Source organism: Balaenoptera acutorostrata, chromosome 16 (genome assembly GCF_949987535.1).
Source record: "Balaenoptera acutorostrata chromosome 16, mBalAcu1.1, whole genome shotgun sequence".
In the NCBI taxonomy this organism is placed as follows: domain Eukaryota; kingdom Metazoa; phylum Chordata; class Mammalia; order Artiodactyla; family Balaenopteridae; genus Balaenoptera; species Balaenoptera acutorostrata.
In genome coordinates, this window is record NC_080079.1 from 16217399 (window position 1) to 16241313 (window position 23915).

The 23915-nt window shown below is 42.1% G+C and overlaps 1 protein-coding gene across 13 annotated transcripts in view; it reads left to right on the plus strand.

Annotated features, from left to right (window-relative positions):
* The window catches only part of ABLIM1 (actin binding LIM protein 1), a 324990-nt gene that overhangs the window by 261451 nt on the left and 39624 nt on the right, over positions 1 to 23915 (plus strand). For 11 of the 13 annotated variants that reach the window (XM_057531560.1, XM_057531563.1, XM_057531561.1 and 8 more), the window contains exons 7-9: positions 10006 to 10093; positions 13866 to 13924; positions 16854 to 16937. In XM_057531560.1, coding sequence (XP_057387543.1) covers positions 10006 to 10093; positions 13866 to 13924; positions 16854 to 16937 — 231 coding nt within the window. The remainder of the gene's footprint in view (positions 1 to 10005; positions 10094 to 13865; positions 13925 to 16853; positions 16938 to 23915) is intronic. The other 2 variants (XM_007173132.3, XM_028164227.2) reach the window with 1 other exon arrangement.

Consider the following 23915-nt stretch of genomic DNA (forward strand, 5'->3'; position numbering starts at 1 on the left):
GTTTGTTTTATTTTGGATGCTGGCAACCGGGGAGGGTGGACGCCTGTCCAAAGGCCAACTCTTTGTCAAGCTCTGACAGTCATCTTGAAATTGGTCATCGGTGGTCAACCAGCATCATCTTGATTGTTTCAGGTACAGTTAATCTTCAGTTTCAGGTTCCGTTCGTTTCCATTTCTTTGAGGCCAATTCTCGGAATTGTGACAGCTTATGCCATGGCTACAGCCTGGTCATCATGTAGTTCATTTCTTCCACCTGGCGGGGGTTTCAGTATCTGTAAGACAGCTTGCAGGATACGGCTCAGAATTTTGTCTATAGCCCTTAAGGAGGACCTAAAGGTCCTTGACTATGTTTAATGACTAAACTATTATTATTTGGTCTCCTTTGACTGTTTTCCTTTGTTTCTGCATTTTCTCACTTCTCTGATTAAACTTATTCTTTGGCTAAAGTTTTTCCACAGACAAAAGGCAGGCTGAGGACATGAGGGAGAGGGCAAGGACCATATCATCCTTCTCCATTTCAATAACGTTAGAGGCAAAGTTAAATGTGTGGGACAGCCCAAGCCCAGAGCTGTGGGAGCACCAGAGAGGAGAGCTTAGTTTCAAATGCAGATATCCATGCATTTCAGATTTACGTCTTGCCTTCAGTGTAGTTATTTGCTCTGCCTTGAAATTTGGCAAACTATTCAAAATACATGTTAACAGAACTTCTCAATCATTTTGGCCATCTTTTTATATCATACAGGATATTTCTGTTTATTTTTCTAGTTGCCTGAGATTTCTGAAACAAGAGAAGTATTGTATCCATGATGTGGTGATATCAGTACAAGAGAATCGAACTTGTGTCCGAAGACGTGGGATGTTTCCTAGTTCTGACACTTAGCTGTGTGACCTTGGTTTTGGTGCAGCAAGTCATTTGACCTCTGAGCCTCGGTTTGATCACCATAAAACATGAAGGATGATGTCACCTGCTTCAAAAGTTCAGATAAAACTCCAATTAAATATTGTGCATGAAAGCACACAGCCAAAGAACCAGCCTGAGAGACTCCCAGTAGTGACACTAAGGTTAATGGCGTAGCCCAGGTTTTCGTTTCAGTGTCTCATGTGGTCCCCAGCAAGTTACTTAATCTCTCTGCAGCTCCATTTCTCTTGTTGTACAAGAGAATAGTGATTCCTCTGAAGAAAGAGAAATACTGATTAGATTAGCAAATTAGGCAATTATTTTCTAATCCCTTTGAAAATGTTCGAGTCTTTAGACAACTGCTAACAGTACAATATTGCACACATATATCTAGCTTTCTATATATGCAGGTATATTTTGTTCTGCAAAAAAAAAAAAAAATCTTTATTTTTCAACAGCTTTCCAAAGGAATCTGGACCCCCGCAAAAGGAATGAATGCATGCACGCCCTGATGTGTCCTTGTGAACAGTGCACAGGAAAGTTTCTCTTGTCTTCCAGTCAGGTCTTTCCCCCACTCCCTACTGTTTTCTTTCTTTCTTTTTTTTAATTGTCCTGTCTCTTTATTAAAGAATAGTTTATGTACCATAAAATACAGTTTATTTTTATTACATTTAAACAGTTGTGCAGCCATCACCACAATGCAGTTTTACAACTTTTCCATCACCTCATTTTGACTTTGCAGTCAACGCTGCTCCCAGTCTTATTCCCATCCCCATTTCCAGCAACCACCAATCTACTTTGCATCTCTTTCCTTTTGCCTTTTCTAGAAATTTTATAGAAATGGAATCAATATGTAGTCTTTTGTGTCTGGCTTCTTTCACTTAACATCATGTTGTTGAGGGTCATCTATGTTGTATATAGCAGCAGTTTGTTCCTTTTATTTAAAAGCAGTAGCTTTGCAGTATTGCATTATTTGAATGTTCCATATTTTGTTTATCTGTTCACTATCTGAGAGTCATTTGGATTATTTCCAGTTTGGGGCTATTTTTGGAGAACACTGCTGTGAACTTTTGCATATAAGTCTTTGTGTGGACATAAGTTACCATTTCTTTTAGTTTGAAACCTAGGAGTGGAAGTGCTGGGTTGCATGGTATATTTATGTTCAACTTTTTGAGAAACTGCTAAAGAGGTTTCCAAAGTAGCTATACCACTCTCCTATTGCCATATAAATTTTAGGATTGGCTTGTCAATGTACAAATAATCTGACTGGGATTTTGGTAAAGATTACACTGACTCTATTGATCAATTTAAAGAGACCAGTTAGGTCTTTCAGGAATGCACATATCTACAGATAATGTTTATCTAGCACTGTTAAACTGCAAAGACTGCTTAAAAGTTTTTGCACTTCGCTCCTTGGAAGGAGATGAGATAGCAGTAACCATCTGCCAAAAGCCAGTATGCGGTTACACCGGGATGTTGCAGCCTTTTTTATTCTTTTATATTTTGAGCTGGTCAGAGGCAACCAGAGCGCTGGAAGGCCATTGCATATTTCTCTCTGCACCGTTTTGTGCATCTTCTCTGGGGAAGACCAGCCGCCGCCCCTCCCCCTGATGTTTGGAGCAGGGGCCGCAGTTGGGGCTATATAGTCGGTGAGGTGGCAGGGCTGCAGGATGCTCTTCTCTGTGCAGACTGGCTGTGCACAGACTTGTGGGGAGCCCTGTGGGCTTTGTGCAAGCTGCCTGGGCAGACTGATTTATTCACCTTTGCCCAGGATCCAAACTTTGGGCCAAGGCGCACCCTCATGACCCTGCCTAAACAGGATGCTGCATCAGGAAAAAAAAGCCTCCCGGAACAGGGGAGTGGTAGCTTTGGGATCAAGCTGGTCCAGTTGCACTGGAAACCTCTCCCACTTCAAGGGAAAAAAACAACAAATGCAGAAAAGGCTGAGTCAGCCCTCACACCGCCTTTCTACAGGAGCAAAACGGGAACTAGCGTGATTCCGCCTCTCCCTCCCCACCCATGCACCTGCCACATCCTTGTTACTCCCTTGGGCTTCCTCATCTACTGTCAGGTTTCCCCAGTTCACAATGATCTGCATGGACTTAAGTCAGTGCTTACAACATAAAACAAAAGAAGCTTATTTCTGGGCCCCACCCCAGGGCCACTGAACCCATTTTTAAAAGGCTCTTGGGTGTTGCTTATGTGCAGAAAAGTTAGAAAACCCCTGACCTAGGTCAACACACTAACCTCCAAGGGTTTGCATGTCCTGAGTCTGAAAGCACCATCAACCAGACCCATGTTTGCGAGAGTCTCAGGGACAGAAATGCAATTTGTTTATTCCTCTGGGTATTCTGAGCACCATCTCTGAATCAAGTTAGATTTTTAAAATGAGACTGCAAACCTAGACCTTGATAGTTTAACTTCCCCTGTGAGAATGATTTCATTCAACGACCTTTCAGTGCTACACCCTCAGTTTTTCTCAAGGGTCTGTGTAAGAAACAACTACTTGGACATTTCCAGCCATCGTCGAAATTAGTGTGGAAGTTGTTTTGCTGCTCCAGAACTGAGGTCTCCCTATGAGAATTCCTTTGGTGCTTTTTGGAGGCAGTTTACGCAAGAGGAGGCCTGGAGTCACGTGACCTGGACTCACAACCCAGCTCTGCTTTTTGGAAGCATTGAGAGCTTTGGAGAATTTGTTCACTTTGAGCTTTCAGTTTTTGCTTGCAGAACAAGATTGTAAAATAGCACCTACCTCACAGGACTGTGTGAGAGCCCTCACTCAGAGCCCTTGGTACCATGCCTGGAAAAGAGCAAGACCCTATTGAACCTCAGCCTGCAGTGACTGTTACTAACTTAGAATCAGGAAACCTTGCCTCTCTAGTGACAATTGTATGTGACCATTTTTTTTCACACAGTGAGACTTTCGTGGCCCATTTTCCCTTTTGTCCTCATCTACTGAGAAGCTCAGATCCCAACAAACATGTTTGCCTGAGTGTGGAGCCTTTTGATTTTTTTTTTCCTCTAAGGTTTTTGTTCCATTGTTTTCAGGTCACAGCCTTCTCTGATAAGCATCTGGAAGTCTTTTTTGGAAGGAGGCGTGGCATAAGCTATAAATTGCTGAAGGCTGACCTCAAGGGCCATGTTTCATATCTCCTGGGCAGTATCAGGAGTAAAGCACTCCAAGAGAAAAGGGGTAAAGAGAAACTGAAAAGGGCAGTTAGCCATTCCGGAGCTAAGCAGATTATCTGTCCAAGGACGGGGTCTATAATTACAGTTCTGTTTTCTACTCCCAGTGGCCTGTTACATTGGCACAGGGCTTAGGGCGTCAGAACTCCTCCTGGCTGTCAGACACTATGGAGTCTTTGGTTAAATTCCACTCCCTGCCATCAAGAATGTCCTTTCTCTACCTAGATTACTTTTCTGTTAACACTGCCATGTGAGCTTGTAGAGGGACGGGATTTCACACAGAATCATAGAATTTTACAGCAGGATGGGACTTGAAATTGTCTAGTCCAGCCCTTCACTTTTTACAGAGGAGGGTCCTGGGCCTTGGAGAGGGTAAGTAGTGACATAATTGAGGTCCCATGAGTAAGAAATAAAGAAATAATACCCCAGTCTCCTGATTCTGAATCTTGTAACCCTTTCCCTGCACCCCGTGTCCACAAGGAGTTCAGGGCTCCTTTCTCCTGCTTTATAGCAGGTGGTATTTCCCCAGATGGTATTCTCGCCTGTATGATAAAGTTTATACTTCAAGTTAGAGATTAACTAAATAGGAATAATAACCACAGAAGTGTGACTTAATCAGCACCATTAAAGGCAAGTGATTTTTAGCATTTTGAATGTGTGTGCAGGTGCTTTTATAAAACTCAACTAAATAAACAAATCGTTTATGGTCTATAGAGTTTAATGCCAGCCAGAATGTGGACTTTTTAACGTGTGCATTTTGAATCTGTGAAAATAAGTAAGGTTGTAATTTTTTAAATAGCAGCGTACAAAGATGGACAGGAAATGGTAATGACAGGGCTGTAGTGAGCCCCAGAGGTACATCTGGCCTCTTGGGCTGAGGCAGAGCTGGTGTTCCAGGGTGTGAGCCTGGGGACAGGTACCCGGTAACCACTGCTTACGAAGTCACCTGTCACAACAAAGCCCACGGTGCTTCAAAAGTTTGCAATCAGGGGACTTCCCTGGTGGCGCAGTAGATAAGAATCTGCCTGCCAATGCAGGGGACAAGGGTTCGATCCCTGGTCTGGGAAGATCCCACATGCCACAGAGCAACTAAGCCCATGCGCCACAACTGATGAGCCTGTGCTCTAGAGCCCACGAGCCACAACTATTGAAGTTAGTTGGCCTCGCGCCTAGAGCCCATGCTCTGCAACAAAGAGAAGCCACCACAATGAGAAGCCTGCACACCGCAACAAAGAGTAGCCTCCCGCTCGCTGCAACTAGAGAAAGCCCGCGCGCAGCAACGAAGACCCAAAGCAGCCAAAAATAAATAAAATTAAATCTTTAAAAAAAAAAAAAAGTTTGTAATCAATAGCCTCCTCTCCACAGTGAATTGTGTGTTCCTCATCTGTTCGTAGATGGACGCTGTTTAGTCTCATTTTGCTCATGATCTGAAATACTTTTCCTTCTTCTAAAAATGACTCTAATTTAAATGCTTTGGATTCAGCTACATCCAGTTTTTTGGGTTAGTTTGCATATAACCCCGTCTGTGTTCAGCTCTGTTACCTTTGCTGGCCCTGTGCACAGGGCTTGTCTGTGAACCATCATGGGTGCCTGTGTTAAGAAGAAGTGAAACAGAGACGGGGTGGCTCACACATGCAAAGGAGGGGCTCCCCTATCCTGAGCGCATGGCCCTGTGCCCCCCGCCCCCCAGGCCTGCACTGCTGCACAAACCGGAAGACTTTTAAACGGCTGTGCAACTGCCCTTTGATTCTGGCTCACTGTATCTCTTGACATGTTCAGCATCATGGGATGAGGCAAGTGCACGGGTCAAGACCGATGCCCCTGGCGTTATGCTGGCGGTGTTTCTCAGCAGTGGTTTTGCTCATGACTTACAGAGCAGAGCCCTGCCACAGGAGTGCTTGACAAATCTTCCGTCCATCTTGTATGACAGCTCGTGTAACACAGTTACTCTCCTTTGCCTGTCCTTGGGAAAGGGTGGCAGCATCCAGAGAGCCTTTTGTCATCATCCCAAACCGCGCTAACAAGCCTTTCTGTGGATGGCCCTAGAACCATCTCTGTGCAAAGGATTATTATGTTGTTATTCCTACTGTTGTACGCAGTACATCACAACATTTTCAAAATGTCATTTGATCGTTCACCCTAGCATCCCTGTGAGGTAGGTACAGCGCTGGGGTACTGTATGGGTATTAGTTATGGTACTAGTTAGGAACATGTGCTCCAGAGCCAGACTACCTGGGTTTGCAGCCTGGCCCTACCACTTTCTAGCTGTGTGACCAGGAACAAGTTTACTAAATCTCTCCAAGCCTCAGCTTCCTCATCTATAAAGTAGGGAATAATAACCTTAGGAGGTTATTGTGAAACAAATGACTGAATGTTTATGAAGTATGTAGAACAGTGACTGACACAGAATAATCGTAAAAATGTTCACTTTTATTGTTATTGTCACCATCAACTTCATCATCTCTACTTTGCCATAGAGTTTCCAAGAGTTTGTGATTTGCCCAAGATCACATTGGGTGTTATGACTCCAAGAGGCAATGGACTTTTTTCTTCTTAGTCTTTATTTCCTTATTACACAGTAACATAAAAATGAATTCTTGTAAAAGATCAAAGCAATACAGAAACATATAAAGGAAATTGTTAGGTTCCCACCCTGCTCCTTCCTCTTTCCCCACAAGGAATCACAGAAGACTAACAGGTGTGCATTCTCCCTACCTTCTCTCCATGCAGGGCACACATATAAAATCAATATACATATATATATATATGTGTGTGTCCTCTCCAGCATAAATAATGGTAACAGTGCCTGACTTATAGGACTGGATGTTGAGGGGCAGAGGGTAAGGGCAGGCAATATACTAGCCCTCTCATCAGCTCCATGAGTTAAGTGCTATTATTCTACCCATTTTACAGCTGTGGAAGTGAAGGTTAGGGAGATTGTCACCTTTACAGGACCACATAGTGCTGAAACTGGATTTGAATCCAGTCAGACTTACCCCAGTATCTCCACACTTTTGACCATTACTATATGTGGCCATATCACAGGCATTATTTTTCCACTTGGTTTTTTTCTCTTAGTAGTATTTGTTTGAACTCTTTCCATATAAATACATATACGTTTACTTCTTTCTTTTAATGGCTACATGAGTCAATATTTTATTTCACTACTTTCTTATTTAGGTTGCTTCTGCTTCCTTGTTCTTTGCTGTTATAAATGATTCAAAACTGAATATCCTTAATACATACACTTTTGGGCACGTGTGAGAATTTCTGTAGAATGGCTTTTACAAGTGGAATTGTTCATCAGGGAGTAATATGTACGTACACATTAAATTTCAATAAATATTGCTTTCCAAAAAGAATTTTGCTCACCAACAGTGTGTGAGAATGCCTGTTTCCTCACATTAGTCTTCTTCTTATCTTTGCCAATTTGTTGAAGAAAAACACTCTTTTTCTAAATTGTGCTTCCCTGATTCCTGGTGGGGTTGAGCTAATTATTTGGGCGGTTATCTACCTTTCCTCTGGAAATTGCCTTTTGCCCATATTGCCATTTAGTTTTCATTGTAGATGCTCTTTATAAATTCTGGATAATAATCTTTTCTCTGAAATGCATGACAGATATTTTATCCCTGTCTGTAACTTTATGTCTAGAGATTGTGTGTGCATGTGTGTATGTGTGCAGGCACACGTACACAGTCAATACTTATCTTTATTGTTTCTAGGCTTTGCCTTGCTTAGGAAAGCCTTCCCAAGTTTGTTAAAACAGTCTCCTTCATATTCTTCTAATATTTCTATGACTTTGTTTCAGCTTTTAACTTTGTACCTCTCTAGAATTTGTTTTTGTGTAAGTTGTGAGTTAGGAATCTAGATTTAACTTTTTCTAAGTGAAAAACTCATTGTTCTCACCGTTAATTGAATAACCCATTTCTTTCAACTCATTTGAAACACCACCTTCATCATAATTCTCTTGTTGTATGTATGGCTGGGCACCTGGTTCCTCTCTTCTGTCCCACTGATTTATCTTCTATCCCTGCACCAATATTAGAACACTTTAATTATTTTAGCCTTAGAATACCTTTTTATTCGGGAAGGGAAAAACCCCCTTCACTGCCGCTCTCTTTTCCAAAGCAGTTTTTATATTTTTGTGCATTTTTTTCTTCCATGTGAACTTTTAAAATCAGCTTGTCAAGTTCTATAAAAGAAACTCCTGTGTGTATTTTGACTGAGAATATATTGCATTAATAGGTTCATTTTGGATAATTTGAGGTTAGGACTAAAACCATAAAGAAAAACGCTGGTGAAAGTATACATCTCTGCCTTGTTCTTATCTTTAATTAGAATGCTTCTAATACTGCACCACTAAATATGGTAGATACACTTTATCAGCTTGAAGAAATTTCTATTTCTAGCTTACTGAGGGCGTGTGCTTTTCACTGCAGACTACACCAGATTCCCATCAAGGGGCCTTAATTCTGTCCCCTACATTTTCCTTGAGAATTCAGAGATTGTCCAAATGCCTGGGACCTCCCAGCATTGATATCCCAGCTGACCCAATACAGTTTAGAACTGAGTAATATTTTCTCTTCCTCATTTCACTCACATTGGACCCTGGATGGCCGAAGAGAAAGGGCTACTTTGTGTGAACATTTCCTATACTCCCCTCACATGCCCACCCCCCACCCATCCTACACCAACCCCCCCCCCCCCCCGCCGAACAAATAAATAATGCTGTGTGGATGAGAGCAAAATTCCACTTCTGGAATTTTCTGGCAGGCACCACTGAAAAGATTTCATTCCTGGCTTCTACTTGTAAATAACTTCCATTTTTTTCCCACTGGGTTATCTTGAATAGCTGACCACCATCTCACACTCTAGTAGCTAATTGGTTTCATAGTTTCTACAGGAGGGTGTGAGAAAGGAATCACTACCTGACCTCTGATTTCCTGTTGAGATTTCACGCAGGCACAGGGTGAAGCCACTTCTAACTCTGGGCTCTCAGCAGTGCCTTGTGCACAGTTAATGCAAAAGAAATGTTTTTATGGTCGATTGATGAAATGATTTAATTGCAGAGTACATATGATAATTTTTGGGTGGCGAGACTTTTTGCTAAGATGTGGACGAAAGGATTTTGCTTTGTCGGGCATGCATTTGGAGCATGACTCTAATGGGACTTGGCACCTGTCTACAGATTTGTCCCTGTGTCCAGTGACATTTTGCTTTGGGGAAGTCAACACCCACTGTGGTGGCATCTGTCATATTTAAGAATGTGAAATGCTCAGGAATAATGCAGAGCCACCTCAGTAACATGCCTTCTTCAGAAAACAATTAAAATGAGACTTTGGCAAAAGATTGTTATAAGCAGCAGAGAAGAGAGTTGGGGCTCCTTCCAAGATAAAAAGCAGCGGATGATGTTTTCACTATGGTTTTTCTCATCTTGATGTAAGCTGGGTAGATTATATTATTTTCAGACTGTTTAGCTAGGAAAGCAAGAACCTGCTAAATAGGATCCTTTCTTTTTATTGCTTTAGTACAAACCAACACTGGCCTCCAACATCAATTTGGATGTTAATGTTTTTGAGGTGGGCTTGTTTGGGAAATGGAGTGGGCTCATCTCAGGCACATGCTGTATAACTGGCAACCATCCAGGAGAGCCCAAGCTGAGAGACAACTGGATGCCAGAAACCCCAAGAGGCAAGGCAACCTCACATGGCAGGCACAAGTAGCTGGTCTTTGAGCCCCTCCCAGATCCAGTGGGATCAGCTTCAGCTTCTAGGGCTGTTCGTATAGGAAGTTTGGTCAATTGGACAATTATTTTTCCTGCCTTAGCTTCTTCTCTTTTCCTCCAGATTCCCACATCCGGAAAAGAGGCTGGGAGCAGTGACCAGTAATAGACTAAAATACTTCCTACCTCTTCTCTTGCAGGCAGGTGACAAACATTACCACCCTAGCTGTGCACGATGCAGCAGATGCAACCAGATGTTCACAGAAGGAGAGGAAATGTATCTTCAAGGTAAGGTGGACGCAAGAATCCAGTTAAGTTCTCCCCACCTGGGGAAAGAAAACCTTGCTATGTTTGTTTTTAGAGAAGGAGGCATTTCGTTAGCTGCAGGGCTACAATGTAGCCAAATGTTACCTCATCAGTTAGTATTAATCAGCCAAGCAATTGACATCCTGGCAGTGAGCCCCTGAGACGGTTAACAGAGCGGTGTGTTGCTTCTGGATGAATGAATTGGACTTGATGTTTGCTGCTATGGAGGTTAGGCAAGAGTGAAAATCAGCTCCCGCTCCTCCCACCCCTCCTCCCACCCAGCCCCCAGGAATATGCTTGGGAAACAAAAGATCAAAAGAGGAAAAGCATTTCTAGAAATGTTACACATTGGATGGCTACTTTGTCTCTTCTCACTTCACTGTCCTGGGGGAAGGATTTTGGGGGGCCTCCCAGGCTGCTCTTATCCAGGCTTTCAGGAAGAAGAAAATCTCCTATTTGGTGAATTGCATCACAGATGTACTTCATCCCATCCCAAAGAGGACATAGCTGTCACAGTGTAAGAGAGAGCGACAGAGAGTGAGAGAACACACCCAAAGTCCCTGACAGAGAAATTGAGAAGTTTCTGGTGCCAAGGAAGGGCTCATTACCAGAGGGCCATTCAATTTTTTTTTTTTAATACATTTTTTTTTTATAGCTACTTTATTTATTTATTTTATTTTATTTTTGGCTGTGTTGGGTCTTCGGTTCGTGCGAGGGCTTTCTCTGGTTACGGCAAGTGGGGGCCACTCTTCATCGCGGTGCGGGGACCGCTCTTCATCGCGGTGCGCGGGCCTCTCACTATCGCGGCCCCTCCCGTTGCGGGGCACAGGCTCCAGACGCGCAGGCTCAGTAGTTGTGGCTCGCGGGCCCAGCCGCTCCGCGGCATGCGGGATCTTCCCAGACCAGGGCTCGAACCCGTGTCCCCTGCATCAGCAGGCAGACTCTCAACCACTGCGCCACCAGGGAAGCCCTTTTTTTTTTTTAATGAAAATAATTTTGAGAAATTTTCCCAGTGTACAGCTATGATTAGCTTTTGTCTCCTCTAAAATTCTGAAGCTTCTCAGAGAGCTTTAGGGGAGGATTCTCCTCCAGTCAAACAGCACCACCTGCGCAAGCATTTTACTATAATATAGCGGGAAAAAGAGTCATTAAATAGACAAGGGCTTATCAGTAAATTTAGCAAGAACCACAAGAGCTGTTGCTTATTCAGTTTCACTAATTACTGGGTCTCATCCACCTTTAGGTGTCATTTCTTCATCTCTCTCTGCATGTAACACTATGTGTAGTTTTAATGAATGGTTTGCTTTGCTCTCAATTTTCGTTTTTATGCAACTAAGAAAAGTCTCTGGAAACGATTCTTGAGTATTAGAGCAAAGCTTTGGCTACTCTCCCCTTAAAAATGCTAGCTAGATGAGAAATTGACCACCCAAACATCCTTTTAGCTTTAGAAGGATCTCTCTGAAAAATTTTGATTAAAAATCTCACTGAATTTTAAAGGGCCCAATAAGGGCAAGTGAGAGGCACCAAATCTGTGGTCTCACGTGTGCTTTATATGACACATTTCCCCTGAGGACAGGCTGTGAATCCATGAAAGCAATAGGCAGGTGTCAGTTTATATTTTCAGCATGGAGCAGATTTATTCTTCAGTTGGTCTCCAGGCTCTGTTTTAGATCTGAGTGTGTCAATTACAGCACTCACAATCAAAGTCCCAAGAGTGCATGTCACCCCTGTGTCTGCTGAGAACCGAGACTCGGGGTTCTGTCTGGGTGCAGCTCTGCACGTTCACATGGTTCTGGAAGCTGAATAGAGAGGGTGATTTCAGGCTGTGCATGAGTGCAGCACATTCATACTACAAATAAACAACTCTGTTAGTTTGGGCTACATTCAGAATTTGGGGATTGTTGTAAATCTCTCCTGGAGTTGGGCTTCTGTGTTCTTTGCCTGCCCTCTTGGCATATCCTTGAAGAATGAGCAGTTTCATCTTCCCCAGCATCAGATGTTCTCTCTGGCTCACATTCCCTATGTGTCTGACCTCTGGAGAACAGTGTGACACCACGTGCACACCCGGGATTCTGGGCCAGGACGCCCGCTCAGTAGAACCTCCACAGCGCACGCAGCTCCTGGACCTGGCCCTGATCCCCGGCCCTTGGCTCTCCATATTAAGACGATTTCCTGTGCTTTGTAGCCAGCCTCAGAGTAAATGCTAGTGCTGAATGGACTATGTGTCTGCCTGGTTTTGGTTTGTTTGATTTTTATTTATTTATTTATTTTTTTGGCCCTGGGTTAAGCAAGATAGAAATTACTGCTAAATAGGGATTAAAGTATTATTCTGATATAAAATGTATTTTCCCTGTCATTAATTTAATAGTATTTTAGTTCAGTGGTGTAAAATAATTCGAGAGTTATTTTAATTTGATACTTTTCAAGTACACACAGATTGCTGCTTGAAGAGAGAACGATTTCAACAATGAAATGTAGAAAGTCTAATATTCATACTGAGATTCTTATTAAGTTTATATCATTTACTTACTGCTTTCCACTTAGTAACTTTTTCAGATTTTTTTAACTTTTTATTTTATGTTGGAGTGTAGTTGATTAACAGTGTTGTGTTAGTTTCAGGTGTACAACAAAGTGATTCAGTTATACAGATATGTGTATCTATTCTTTTTCAAATTCTTTTCCCAATTAGGTTGTTACAGAGTATTGAGCAGAGTTCCCTGTGCTATACAGTAGGTCCTTGTTGGCTATCCATTTTAAATCTAGCAGTGTGGACATGTCAACCCCAAACTCCCAAACAATCCCTCCCCCACTTCCCTTCCCCCTGGTGGCCATAAGTTCATTCTCTAAGTCTGTGAGTCTTCAACTTAGTAACTTTATTCGCTTAGGTCTTTTTAAGTCCCTCTTCAAGTTCTTCTGCCCATTCCCACATTTGAACATACCCTTATATGAGCATATAAGACTTACATATAGGCCTTAGCCATAAATTACATAGACTGTCTATCTAGGTGTAAAAAAATCACATAGGCAGACATTTGATTCTTATAAGAAAAGAGCTTTTGATTGGATATAAGTGTTTTGCTTAGTTCTTTGGTACTGGTACCATCTAAGAAAGTGCTTTACACTCCTATAAAGTGAGGCATTAACCCAGGAACAGAAAATGACACTTAATTAGTGCCTTCATTAGTTTAAAAGTGAAGACTTTTTGCAGTTAATTAAAAGGTTAAAAGTTAAAGGAAAACTTGTGGATTTGTAATGTAACTTTCAACCTTTCTGCTAGTTAGATTGATTTCCTGTGTCTGTTGGATCAACAAAAAATTCAGTGAGTTTTGCTTCTGGTTATAGACGATCTGGTTTGACTTTATTGCCCTCATCTAAATTGCTTGGTTGTTTTGATGTTATATAAGCATGGCTTATGGCTTATATTTCTGAAATTAAATGCAGCTGTTGCTAAGCACACAGACATTACTTTTAAAGGATAATGATACAGTTTAAAAACAAAAACAAAAACAAAAACCACCACCCAGTCAAGAACTAAATGTCTCTTTCATCAAGACACTCTTGTGCCCAATTAGTGGTCTCTGTGGTCTAGGATTATGACTGTTATAGAACAGGTTCAGACCAGATGTGGAAAACTCCCCTGGAGTTTGAACTGTCATGATTCGCTTGGGCACAGGGCCACTCTCAGAAGTTCTATCTAATAGGACTGTGGTTGCTTTCCATTTCCTTTATTCTTAGCCATGCATTGTCTTTCCAGGTTCTACCGTTTGGCATCCCGACTGTAAGCAATCCACCAAGACCGAGGAAAAACTGCGGGTAAGGAAGGCAATAGTGCCATGATGCCAGGTGTACTTGCCGGGCACTGTGTTTGTAGTCACTAATTTTGGGGACTGGAGTTTGGGTGAAAGTACTTTTTTATAACTTTTTTTTTTTTCCTCTATAGCAGACTAAGTGGAAAGGCCATTTGGCCAAGAAAGGAGGTTCCCTCCTACCTTAAATCAATGGTGGTTTTTGTTCCAAATGCTTGTGTTGGACAAAATAAGCCTTGCCTCATAAGTCAGGTTCTTAGGAAAGCATTCAAGGGAAAAGTCAAACCTTACAGATGTGAAAAAATGTTTCATCAAGTTCTAGGTCCAACATCTGGTGACCTCATCACCGGGCTTTTTTTGTACTTTGTCCGTAATATCACTCCAACCCAAACTCTGAGGCCATTGCTCAGCTCTTTCTACGTTTGATTGGCCTCTCAAATCCAAATTCACCGAGTGGCCTCCATCTCCAAAAGCTGATGATTTGTCAGATAAAACCTTTGGGGAAAATCATGATGAGCCCAGACGTGTCAATGTAAACAGGTATTCTTGATTGTTTTTGTAACTTAAACCTTAGGTAGCATCAAAATGTTTTTGTAACTCCCTAGAACATGGACCACTCGGGCAAGAGGATAGATTCTCTTTATCTCTCACTTCTTTTATCTTTCTTTCCTTTTTTTTTTTTTTTTAACCTCTCACTTCTAAAGCCTTCCCCTGGTCTTACTCAATTCTCAGATCACCTCCAGGTGACAATATTTTATCTGTTTAAAAAGCAAAGAGCTGTACACAGTTGCAAGGCCATGATCATAATCTGTATCTTACTCAGATGCCCCCAGTTTTTCACTTGGGCTGTGAAGTATTTTTCAGAGCAATAATCAGACTGGACCCCAGTCTACACTCCCTCAGTTTAGCTACCTTAGTGGTACCCTTGGAAAAACTGGAGGTTGACTAGGCCACCTGGTGCCTCAGGGAAAAGAATGGCCTGAATTTGTTTTGAAAGCCAGACTCTAGAAGACTCTAGAATGTGGTATCATTTCTTCTTGATCTGCCATTAGCAGACATAAGGAGCGATGTATGTAATCCCCAGCAGCTGCATAGCTGCTGCATCGATGTGGCCTGATCACTAATGCGTCACCTGTGAAGGGGTGACTTGGCTTCAGAGAAATGATTATCAGTGAGACCCATTTTTTTTTGGTCTGCCACCCTGGGAATGACAGCTCTTATTTTCATTTTCCAGTATCTTTCCTTTATTCTCAGCGAAGCTCAGGTCTGCCCAGGAGCTTTATTTTCTTTGCTTTTTTTTCTGCTTCAGCTGGCATCTGTAAGATCAGATGGAGATATTTTGCCATTTGCATAACTTGTCCCTTGCCTGTGACCCTGAATAAAAGCAGTTGTCTTAGAATTCAGTTAATGTAATCAGACTTTAAGTGTAGGGGGAAAAAAATCACTTTTTCTCAAAATAATTGAATGAAGACCAGACAAACTGGAGAGGAATTTGTCCACCAATATCAGGATGATTTGGTCCCTGTTTCAACAGAGAGTTTCAGCTTGAGCATGTGTACCTAACCCTCCCATCTATCAGTCAGTCAGGCACACACTGGAACAGTCACCAGACTCTGGGATTTTTGAGGACCCATGGATGCTTTGAAAGCAGGTTATCATTATAAAATACTAGAGCATTAAAGATAGTACTTACTGTCACTTTTATCATAAGAATGTAAAATTCACAGCATAGCTTGTGGATACTGCCCAAAAACCACCCAAGTAGCTAGTGGTTGGCACTATCTTTACAGTGTTGCTTCAGTTTCTTGCATAATCATTTTTACTTCATCCCTGATGAAGTGTTTTGGGAGATGAAAAGAGGAATACTAACGTGGCCAGACTGAATGGAATGTGTCTTTTCTCTATAAGGATTGCTTGCATTTGCAGATTGTGTTACTAAAATGATTTTTTTTAAAAAAAATCAACACTCTTGATCGCATCTTGATGGAACTCTGTGGATAAGATTATGAAAACAACTAGTGAGATACTTCCACTCATTCTGGCCAAGAGGACCTGTTGTTTTTTCTTCCTTTAGTGAAACTTCCCAGAGAATTCCAAAGCTCTTCTCCTAAAGCCAACATTTACCACTTGGGAGGTCAGCCCAGCCCTCAGCTCACTCACCCAGAAGTAAGGAGAATGATGCACCTCTGAGGAAAGAGGTTCTGACGTGCCCCAAGTTGGGTACCGGCTGACGCTGGTGGGATTTAAAAGAGGCTAGAGTTTTGAAGAAGGAATAAATCTTGTGCTCTCTTAAGGGTGTGTCTCCAGATGACAGTCTTGAGCCAGGATTTCCAGGCCGTTTACTGGGTGTCACATCAGTGCAGTTACTATAGCAAAATGAAAATGTTTTAAGACTCTTTTGGCAACCCCACTGAGTAATCCACGTTCTTGGTACTTCAAGAATTTGTGGGGCTTTTGTAATAACAGATTCTTAAGAACATCTCTCAATGGCTTCATTGGCTTCTCACTCTTCATATATCAGAATATTTAAGCCAGAATAAATGGAAAGGAACGATGGTGGGTTGGAACATAGGTAAACATACTGTAACTTGAAGACCAGTTAGGGAATTCCCTGGAGATCCAGTTGTTAGGACTCCGCGCTTTCACTGCCAAGCGTGTAGGTTCAATCCCTAGTCGGAGAACTGGATCCTGCAAGCTGCACGGCGCAGCCAAAAAAAAAAGAAAGAAAGAAAGAAAAAAGACCAGTTACTATGCTTTTAAACATGGACCCCAAAAATACACACACACACACACACACACACACACACACAACTAAAGTGATGTCACTTGTCACTTATCAAATTAGTTTTCCTGAAGGTTTTTTTCTGTTTTTGATAGTGTTTCTGAATCGAGGCTATTTCATTGTTCATTCTTCCCTTTTTCATGTTTCATGGCAGCCACGAAACATCCGTCGTTCTCCATCTGATTTCTTTTATCCCAAAAGTCTGATTCGACGCACAGGATGGTCCCCGTCTCTGCAGGTTGGCGCTGTGTCTGGGCTGAGGCTGGGAGCCACTGTCCTGGGCCCCAGGCTTCTGTTGCTTTTCCTCCCCTTGCTGCTTTCCCCACATAACTTCCGGGCTCCTGCAGAGGCAGATGCTTTTTCTCACCCCACGGAGTGCATCTCACATTCTGATTCTGGCTGTTTTCTTCTCTGGACAATGTTTTCATTTAGAGCAGTGGCTAAAGCATTGCCTTCAGTACAGCGAGCACATTGGAAGCTATCCTTTTGGTCCTATGCTCACACGTTTGTTCGTTGAACAAATATTTGCTAAGTACCCAGGTATAGTAAGGAAGAAAAGACAGGTAAATAATTATAAAATGATATAGAAATGTATCACAGGATATGGATCGTAAAGATCAAGGAAGTTCAGATGAGGGAAGGGGGTCAAGGGGCGCTTCCTAGGAGAAGAGGTCTTTGAGTTGAGTTATGGAGGCTAAATGGGATTTGAATATGTAGAGATGATGAGAAAGGGGTGGGCCTGGTGAAGAGAGCGGCAGGAGTATGAAGCTGGGGAAATGCAGTGCTTCGGGAGGGAGAGCTTTGGCTCCAGGAAGGAGTAGCGAAGTGGGAAAGGAAACAAATAAGACCAGGCACCAGCTCTGCAAGAGGCTGGGGGATTGACATACACTTTCATTGGCTCTCCCTAAGAATTCCCGTGAAGTAGCTCTCCTGATACCCATCTTACAGATGGAGAGACTGAGACCCATCATCATTAACTAACTTGCCCAGAGTTATCCCAGCGGTAAGTGGAAGAGCTGGGATTGGAACCCAGGTCTCTCTGAGCCTATAACTCATGTTCTTTCCACTGTCCTACCAAGGGAGAGTGAGAGAGAAACCTGGGAAGGCAAAAAGAGGACAACGTGAAATACTGGCGAAGTGTGATAGTGTATAAGGAAGAGATGGTGTTGAAGGGCAGCACCACCTGCCCAGAGCATCCTGCAGGAACGGGGAAGGTCCTCGGCCTGCTCTCCAGATGAGCAGCAAGGCAGGGGAGTATGCTCCCTGCACACACTTGACCTTCTCTCGGGGTCTCTTAGAATCAGTTGAAACCTTGGCCTGTTAAATTACGAGTGACTTTCCGCAATCCTATCTTTGTCCAGACGAAACCCATTTGACAACTCAGGGTCGCAACACAGCTCTTTAGTCCAGGCTTTGTGCCTGTGCCTGTTTTCCGTGCCTGCCAGAACTGTACTACAGCCCAGGAGAGTTTTCGTTTGGATCTACTTTTATTAAAACTTCACCTTCTTTCTTTAAAGGATTTGAAAAGTAGTTAGAAGTACAGAGTTTCAGAGTAGAAAGAAACGTTTCAGATATCAACCTGCTAAGTTTCTTCATCTATAGAATGAAGTCAGCCCAAGGCTACGCAGGTCATAAACAGCAAGACTTAACTGCAGACTCCAGGGCTCGAGTGCATCGTGTTGGCCCGTGATTCTGGGTTACATCCAACATGTATACGTCATATAATCTTCATCTATCTTAAAGCTTTAGCTCCAGTGGCAGGGTTTCACGTACAGCAAACTTATAGGGTCATGAATCCAGAGGAAGAGCCAAAGATCGTCCCCACTGCAAGTGAGTGCTCAGAATTAGTACCTACTGGCAAGAAGTTGCTTTTTCAACAGCTTTTGGGGTTTTCCCTGAAAGTATACTTTATAACTCAAATAGTGTTTTATGTTGGCAGCCTAAGGCTATCGCCAAGTGATTCATTTTCATAACTTGAAGAAAAATACCATCAACTGTGATAATTTTTGGTCTTCTCCAGACCTTTAAGTTTAAGAGACATGGAGCATCTTGAGAAGTGGTGGGGAGAGAGAAAGAGGGTGGGGCGGGGGTCTGTCTTGAAAAAACCTTCTCTCTTCCTATCCTGTTGTTCAAAAGGGACATCTGATTCCCATTATCCAGCCTTAAATATCAGTGAGGTCAACTGTAGCCCCATCACAGAAAGGTGTAAACAGCTTGGGACCTGGCAGAGAAAGCAGACTATTTGACAAGGTCTTGCTTCACCCATTGGCCATCGAGGAACAGCTCACGAGAACATTCGAGAAGCCTGAAAACGCCAAAGCAGTTCTCAAGCCACCCAGATATTTTGATCTTTTAAATATTGTGACCTACACAGCAGCTCATTTCACCAGATAATATCAAGCAGCTTTAGTTGTTAGGTAAATTGTACACCTTGCAGGGACATTCAGCACTCCATGCCCCTGAAATAAGCCTTATTTTATTGTGGAGGGAAGTCATTTTATTATTTATATTCTGAAATCTCCCTTCTTTCCTCTTGCTGAATTATATGTAAAGAAAATGGTGAAAGTAGAATTACCTAAGAAAAACATATTCTGGTTTTGCTTACTTGGAAGAGTTTTATAGGAATAGCAAATTTTGTCTATAGGTAAAAGTTGGTACTGAGCATTTATAATTCCTGTTGTAATGCATTATAAACAAAGCACACGGTATTCCCAGGACCAAGTTTCTAATATTCTGGAGTGGATCACTTGCTTACATTCTAAAAAGGGGCTTCTGTGTTGTGCCTTTGGAGGCTGAAGTATGAATGGCTGCCATCCAAAATGGTTATGAGTTTTTTTCTTCTGAAACTAACATTCACTATATTATAACATATGCACTTGCAAACCCATAATATACCCAACAAATACCATGTGTATATTTCTACAAAGGAGCTAATTAGAGGCTTTAAATATGTCTAGAACAAGGAAATAATGCTGTTGGTTATTGTTTTATTAACGTTGCTACCATACATACCACTTTGTTCCCAGCTTTCACTCTGTTTGAAAATTTTATTCTTTTTGGTGTGTCTTTACAATTCATCAGAATGTATGGGTGTTAAGATTTATCCTGCAAAGACAGTGGGGACTCTTGGCCATAGTAAAGGCTGATGGCCATTGTGCACCTGGCTCTAGAGAAGGGGGTGTGTGCCTGTGAGTCCCTCCTGCTTCCTCACAAACACAAATTTCTTTTTCCAAAAGGAGTTCCTGGGAATTCCCTGGTGGTCCAGTGGTTAGGACTCTGTGCTTTTCCTGCCTAGGGTGTGGGTTCAGTCCCTGGTCGGGGAACTAAGATCCCACAAGCCATGCAGCTCAGCCAAAAATAAAACAAAAAACAAACAAAAACAAAAAAAGAACCAAAAGGAGTTCCTTTTTTGACTTAGCAGTGAACGTTCAGTATATGCAAATTTTAAAAAGTATTCCTTCTTCTGCAGCTGTTATCACCACCTTGTCTGGTGAACTTCAGCAAAAACCCAAGGCAGGTACTGTCAGCCTTAGCAGCACTTCGTATAAGGTGTCAATCACCTTATATCGGTAGTTGTCCCGTAGGTGTTCGTATGATCTCTCCGCTCTGGGTGCCAGTTGCCTGTAGTTCTCTCCCTTAGAGCATGGCTTTGGATGAATGCAGATTAGATGAACGTAGTTGTTGCACCCCTGCTCCTGCTGAATGGGGGGAGGGCAGGGGCAGCAGAGGGCTCTCCAGCTCTCCCCTTCTAAGAAGGGACCAAGTGTGCATGGTGGCCCGCGATTGGAAATAATCGGAAAATGTCACTTCTCTGGTTAATCTCCCGGCAAAGCTCTGGTAAGTGTTTTTCAATGGTGAACATTTAAAGAAAGTTGAGAGCTGGGGTGGAAACATAAAAAGATCTGTTCAATGTAATTTTCATTCTGTGACTACGCCTTCTGCAGGGTAGAACAGGTGGACAAAGTCAAGGTGTAAGGGAAAATATCAAGTGAAAGGTAGTTAGAGGGTTTTTTAAAACGTTTCATACAGAAAACAAAAAGACTTGCATTTTCAAGCACCTGCTATTAGTGATCAAATGCCGTTTTTTTCTCTTTACTGTTGAAATGAACTACTAGTCAGGTGAGACCTCTCTTTGTTGATTTATTTTTTTCCTTTGAGGAAAATAAAAAGCCTTTTTGAAATCAAAAGTAAGTAGGTGAAGGTGTGCTGGAGAAATAAATGTAGATTTAGACCCCTTCCTCATGAGAGATTGAGGGAGGACAGCCACATACAACTACAAGGTTCTTTCTGAGGGATCCTTGCCTTTTGTTACCAAAATAAGGATTAAATGATTTGCCTAATCTTGTTGGCAAAATACTTTGAAAGATCACAGCCAGTCTATAATCCTTCCTATATCTACCTTGCTCTTTCCACCCTTCCCTCTACCTTTTTATTTTCCTCCAAAGATGGCATCAAAAGAAAGAACTGAATTTTTCCAACTGTGCTTTCAAGTTGTTTTTTTCTGTAAGGCATGAAGGAAAAAGTGATTAAAGGAGAGTAAGTAAATTACATCTGCTTTTACAGCTTAACCACAGATCCTTGTTGCTTTTTCTCTGTAGAACAGAAGTGGGCATACCTTTGGGGATACAAATTTGAAATTATCTTCATTTATAATATTGGCAAGAAGGTATCCATCATAGCTCTCATAGAGGATTCCAGAAACAAAGGTTGTTGGCCCATTTGGGTTCTTGATTTAGTTTGATGAATCACTGTTGTTAACCTGGATATCTGAATAGGTTAAAATAGTAATTTAGGTTAAATAATTGCACATAAGGATCATGTGGAAATATGGATCATCTGTAACTTTGTTACAGTTCAAAGAGGTGACACTAAAATCAAGTTAATGATAAAGAAGAAACTGTCAGTGGGATTTGAAAGAGGGAAAACATGTCAGTAAGTTGTTGCTTTTGAGGTTAAGATGAGTTTTAATTTGACTGTGTGGATATGAGCAGCTGTGTTGGAAGACAGCTCTGTGCCTTTTGAAGATGAAGGCCATCAGAGACCTTCAGCAAGTTATGTATTAATTAGAGGGAAAATACAGCTAGAAGAAGAAAAGGGGTACATTATTAATAAACAAGATGTTCATTTAAAACTCAGCATGTTTCTTTTCTTTCTTATTCTAAAATACTTCTCTCAAATTACGTTGGCATTTAGGTCTTAACATTTGGATTTCTTTTGTCATATGATGTAATATTAGGATTTGGCTTTTTTTAATGAACACTTTAAAACACATAAAAAAATAAAATTCAACACGCTTACAAGTCTAGATGTTTAGAATTGAAAGGTAAAATTCTAAATATTTAAGATTCAAACTCCAAAATTAATAGTCCAGTTTTTAGAAGTAATTTTATGATCTTCATAAGGGAGAGAGCTCTAACCTCTGCTGGTTGAACAAATACACTTTGGGAGCCATTAGGGAGTGTGGCAAAAAGCGGGCATCCCTGTGTACCATTTAAGCTTGGAGCACAGTTCAAGGGGCAGCGAACCAGGAACTATACTGGCAGGTCAGACAGGCATGTGCAACTCTTTGCCATCTGTCATGGAAGGGCATTAGTAACTAGAGCCAAGACGTAAGCAGGAAGTCACCATCTTGGAAGGATATAGATTCACTCCATGGAGTTCTCAAGAAGGGGAAGGACATTTGTCAGCTCCAGGTGGGGCTGCTGCCCCCATGTGCTGAGATAGTTAACATACGTGCGTTCCAAGGTATGGGAAGGCCTCCAAGGGTGGTAGCTGCAGAGAACTCTGGGGAAGTCTGGTCTGTGGAGCTCACATCTGAAAGGACTCTCCTATCACGAGGAACAAAACAGAGGCAGTGCTTCCCTTCACTATTTGAGATGAACTGGCTCAGAACTCCGGTCTAATGTCAAGTGTCTGGAAAATGCTGGGTCTTTGCCACGTGCTGGGCAAGGTGCTTGAAGCTTTATATGTCTTGTCTCATTTATCCCTAGGAACTAGGGGTTGTAAGTACCCTCTCCTCCATTCTATAAGTAGAGAAGTTGAAGCTCAAGGAAGTTAAAAGTAAAACCAAAAAAAATGAGAGAAAGGAAAGAGACACTCATGTAATGTCACACAACTAGGAGAGCCAGTGTGTGAGCCAAGGTATATTTGACTCCAAAACCAGCCATTTGACCCCACTAGATTATACTCTACAGAAGTGTGTTTTATCCCATTATTTCATTTTAAACAGGAAAATAAAGACCATTGTAAGAAAATAGGCAAGCAAGAATAACCCACAAACAAGATGCCTACGGAAGTAAAGTTTACAGTAAGGTTAGGAGGTCAGAAGGAAGCAAAAGCAAACAGTGGCAAATGCAGTGAAAGAAAGAGCAGATTCTGAACCTCCGAGAGGTACTGTAAGCCTTTCTCCAATACTCTAAGTAGTCTGAAGATGCACGGGGCCGAGTGAGCTCTCTAACAAGAGCCGGGGCGGCAGTGGATTTGGTGAACATTGGCTTGACTTCGCAAACTGACTATGAAAATACTGACTATGAAACTCTAAAATCTTTATTTTGGAATCACAGACTCCAGGAGAGTTGTATGCGAATTGGAGGTGATTCTGATCTGAACACCTTTGAAGAATCAAATGGGACTTGACAAGAATTCAGATTGTCAGATAACTTAAAACCTTTAGCCCTACAATATTAACAGGGTAAATGAATAAGATAAATGCTTCAGAGAAAGCCTGTGCTACTCACAGAATACTCTATCCAGTGAAGAAGGAAAGGAGAGAGACTGAGCTGGGACACATTGGTTCAGCCAAGAGGCCTTTTCCTTCCACGAAGTTCTCCATCCCTGGAAGGGCACCCAGGGCCCCTTTCTGACCTGTGCGCACGTTCTTCCCCAGCTCCGTTCCTATCGGCTTGCACAGTACGCCAGAGAACAAAACACTTCAGAGCCATCCCCAGGTGCATCATTACAGGAAAGACAGAAAGGATCCCTGGCTCACATTTGACAAAAATTAGGATGAGTAACATGGAAGAGGCCCCAAAGCTCCGTATGCACTTTAGCTATTCACACAGTGTCCTCACTGCTTTTAATGAAAACAGACCTTGTTGTTGTCATAGCAACGCCAGCAACCGAAGATGTTAGACTGTCCTAGGGTGCACCCTCTCCCACCCCACCCTAACACTGAGCTGTTACAGGCTTCTTAGAAGCTTATAAGTGGCAGCAAAAA